Genomic DNA, 3,951 nt, shown 5'->3' on the forward strand with positions numbered 1-3,951 from the left:
AAAATGGTCTAAACTTTTGTTACATTGTCAAGTGATCTCTGCATGTTTGAAGTATTATTATTTCCATATGGAGACCTGATAATTCAGCACATATTTAAATGATTTATATCATTTAATCTGATAACACAATTATAAGGAAATTTTGGCGATTAACTTGCTTCTCCTTAAAGGTTGGTTCGTTTGCCATTGAAAAATCCAATACTACAATTTTTTCTGAATGTTTTCACTGCATGAATGAAAAAATACGAGTTTGAAAATTAATTTAAATTTGATGTAAAATTGAATTTTTCTTCTTCTCACGAATAATAGAAAGCACGCATCTATAAATGTTCAAACACATTTATTAGTTAATTTGAAACTACTTTCATTTGTCATATGTATAACGATAACTCTTTATATTATGATGAAGATGGTTATATTGATAATGAGAGAGATCTGTTATTCAAAATTGACTATCCAATTTGCTGTTATCCAATAATTCACTAATACATGATTTTATATCTATTTTTAAGCACAAGTAATAGTGAGAAAAAAATGGACATGTTAATTTAAAGTAATATGTCAATGAATTGTTAAATGTACAGCAAGTTGAACAGTCAATTTTGGACCGTGGATCTCAACTCATTGACAACACAACTTTTACTTTTTCACTAAATTTTAATTGCATTCAATGTCCTCAAACTTTTCTTATTGTCTCCCTTATGTTCTTAACTTTTTTCATCGAATTATTACCTTCAAATTTCCATTAGTTAATATATCTCATTGTTGATAACAATATCTGTCAAAATATTTCATTCTGCATGCTTTGAAAATAGGGAAAAAACTGGTTTGTCGCACTTTTATATTTCTTGTTATTAAAATATGATTGGAAAGTAAATCTTTTTATGCTGTCCAAACTAGATATATTAATTAATTGAAGGTTGGAAATAAAAATAGTTAAGAATATAAATAGTATAATGAGCGAACTTTGAGGACCTTGAGTACAATTAATATACAGTGCAACTTATAAAAATTAGTAAATGAATATATTTACTCTTACGATAATCATTTTACCAAATATTTGATATCTCTACATGAAATAAAACACTATTTTGTGACCATTTTCATTAACAATCTATCGAACCATTGTTTTAGGTGTTTTTTTTTTTTTTTTTTTTTTTCTTTTATTTATTTTTTTAAAGGTTATTGTAAAGTTTTTTTTTTTTTTTTTTTTTTTTTTACCTTTAATTAATTTATTAAAGTGATTTTTAAAATCTTGACACGGGCATATTAGTCTTTTGATTGTGAAACGGACAACATTTACTGCTGCCAAGCCGCCAATCATTGCTGATGGAATTTCCGGTCTAAAATTCGTTGAGAGATCCCAAAATCAATCTTTTATATATCACCATCTTCCGTGTTCTTATCATTTCCAGTTCTCACAGTTTCAAAAAAAAAGAACTGAAATTCTTGAATCTTCTATAACTTCTTTCTATGATTTAGCGGATTCATTTAAGAGAAAGCAGAATCAAGAGAAGAGCCATACGGGGCTCTCTGAAATGTATATGATATTCAAGCGACTGATCATAGGCGGAGAGATTGTTGAAGAAGAAGGAGAGTGGGAAAAGGAAAGATAAGAAAAACCCACCAAGATCTGTTTATCATATATCTGTTTCATTCAATCCATCAGGTAAAATTCTCTCTTGTTTTACCTTTTTGTTCCAAGATCTATATTTGGTTTTCAAACATTAATCTTCACGTATGTTTCTTTCAATGAACTGCTTTGTTTTTATTTCAATTTATTTTTCAACACGCATAAAAACCTAAACAAATTTATTTGTTTAAATTTTGTCTTGAACATTGTCTTTAAGTATATATGTTCATTAGAGAAATTTTTGGGTAACAAATGACAACTGCAGCTATGTCTGGTATTGAGATTGGTCAAAAACCAGCAACTGTAATGAAGAGAAGTGACCTTGAGTTTGCAATATGTGAGTGCTGTGGGCTGACAGAGGAGTGCACGGAGGCTTACGTGGCGTGTGTTCGAGAGCGCTACCTGGGGCGGTGGATATGCGGGCTGTGCGCAGAGGCAGTGAAGGATAAGCCGCCAATCATTGCTGATGGAATTTCCGGTCTAAAATTCGTTGAGAGATCCCAAAATCAGTCTTTTATATATCACCATCTTCCGTGTTCTTATCATTTCCAGTTCTCACAGTTTCAAAAGAAAAAAAGAACTGAAATTCTTGAATCTTCTATAACTTCTTTCTATGATTTAGCGGATTCATTTAAGAGAAAGCAGAATCAAGAGAAGAGCCATACGGGGCTCTCTGAAATGTATATGATATTCAAGCGACTGATCATAGGCGGAGAGATTGTTGAAGAAGAAGGAGAGTGGGAAAAGGAAAGATAAGAAAAACCCACCAAGATCTGTTTATCATATATCTGTTTCATTCAATCCATCAGGTAAAATTCTCTCTTGTTTTACCTTTTTGTTCCAAGATCTATATTTGGTTTTCAAACATTAATCTTCAAGTATGTTTCTTTCAATGAACTGCTTTGTTTTTATTTCAATTTATTTTTCAACACGCATAAAAACCTAAACAAATTTATTTGTTTAAATTTTGTCTTGAACATTGTCTTTAAGTATATATGTTCATTAGAGAAATTTTTAGGTAACAAATGACAACTGCAGCTATGTCTGGTATTGAGATTGGTCAAAAACCAGCAACTGTAATGAAGAGAAGTGACCTTGAGTTTGCAATATGTGAGTGCTGTGGGCTGACAGAGGAGTGCACGGAGGCTTACGTGGCGTGTGTTCGAGAGCGCTACCTGGGGCGGTGGATATGCGGGCTGTGCGCAGAGGCAGTGAAGGATGAGATTGTGAGATCAGAGAAAAGGATTGGAAATGAGGAGGCTTTAAATCAGCACACGAGTTTTTGCAGGAAATTTAAGAGTTTAAGGCCACCTAAGAATTCAACTGAGGAACTCATTTCTGCTGTCAAGAATCTGCTTCTGAGGAGCTTAGACTCGCCTCGGTCAAGCTCAGTGAGGAAGACAGGTTTGGTTCGAGCCGAAAGCTGTTGTTCTGATATTGATGATTGAGTAAGTTAGTATGTATTGATATTAGATTGTTATTGAATAAATGCTGCTTAAAAGTAGCATGAAATTGTTTGATTCTTAGAAATTTAGCATTAGATAAGAATGTTCCTTTCCCATTAATATTAGTCTGGTTAATGTAATCGATTGCTTGGTATTGACAAGAGTTGATTGAATAATAAAGTGTTTGGCAGCCAAACCCCCCTCTTTTTTATCCATTGATCGTAAGAAGTAAATGAAACCGGAGCAACCTAATTTTCGATTTCTTTAAAGATAGGGGAGAATTTTCCTTCTTTTGTATTTCTTTTTTCTTGGCTTTGATTTTGTTAGATTAATGGCAGCAGTTGAGATTGAAAGTATGATTAGTCTTTCAATTGGTCTAGTTGTTGCATAATGGAACATTTATGATTTATTTTAGACACTTCCGATTTGTGTAATTTCATTTAGAAAGAGAAAAAAACATGGAAATCACTGTTATAGAATTGCTATGTCCTAGATTTTGATTGAAACTCAAGCACTTTATTCTTGTATCTTTAGATATACGTGGAGCGTTTTGTGTCATAAGATTCGACAAATGACAATTATATGCAGCAGAATTACAAGAACAATTTGTTCTGTAGGAGGTGAATAGGGAAGAAATAGAACAGGAAATGCAGGGATTCCAATGCTTTTATTCACGAAAGTTGGAGAAAGTGACTTATGAATCTGAAGAAAATATCTGGCCTAATAGGGGCCTACCACTGAGACATAATAAAAATAGAAAATGGAAAGGAGCATTTTTTTAATATAAGTTATATTGTACATTTGATGCCTATACCTGGAGTTGGTCCCATTTTCAGTTTCACCAGTGGAAAGGGTGAAAGGGGGCCTCATTCG

The 3,951-nt window shown here is 32.6% G+C and overlaps 1 protein-coding gene across 5 annotated transcripts; it reads left to right on the top strand.

Annotated features, from left to right (window-relative positions):
- The first annotated feature begins 1,382 nt into the window (after nucleotides 1–1,382).
- Nucleotides 1,383–3,274, top strand: LOC111407456. Of its 5 annotated transcripts, none has more exons than XM_023036936.1 (3): nucleotides 1,383–1,669; nucleotides 1,879–2,068; nucleotides 2,842–3,274. In XM_023036936.1, the coding sequence occupies exons 2-3, from the start codon at nucleotides 1,886–1,888 to the stop codon at nucleotides 3,079–3,081; spliced, it is 423 nt and encodes a 140-aa protein (XP_022892704.1). In that variant the 5' UTR covers nucleotides 1,383–1,669; nucleotides 1,879–1,885; the 3' UTR covers nucleotides 3,082–3,274. The 5 variants fall into 5 exon arrangements, with proteins under 5 accessions (XP_022892704.1, XP_022892706.1, XP_022892705.1 ...); XM_023036938.1 differs by having other exon boundaries at nucleotides 1,389–1,669; nucleotides 1,899–2,068; XM_023036937.1 differs by lacking the exons at nucleotides 1,383–1,669; nucleotides 1,879–2,068 and adding an exon at nucleotides 2,138–2,442 and having other exon boundaries at nucleotides 2,672–3,274.
- The last annotated feature ends 677 nt before the right edge of the window (nucleotides 3,275–3,951 follow it).

Source organism: Olea europaea, chromosome 13, assembly GCF_002742605.1.
Source record: "Olea europaea var. sylvestris chromosome 13, O_europaea_v1, whole genome shotgun sequence".
Taxonomy (NCBI): domain Eukaryota; kingdom Viridiplantae; phylum Streptophyta; class Magnoliopsida; order Lamiales; family Oleaceae; genus Olea; species Olea europaea.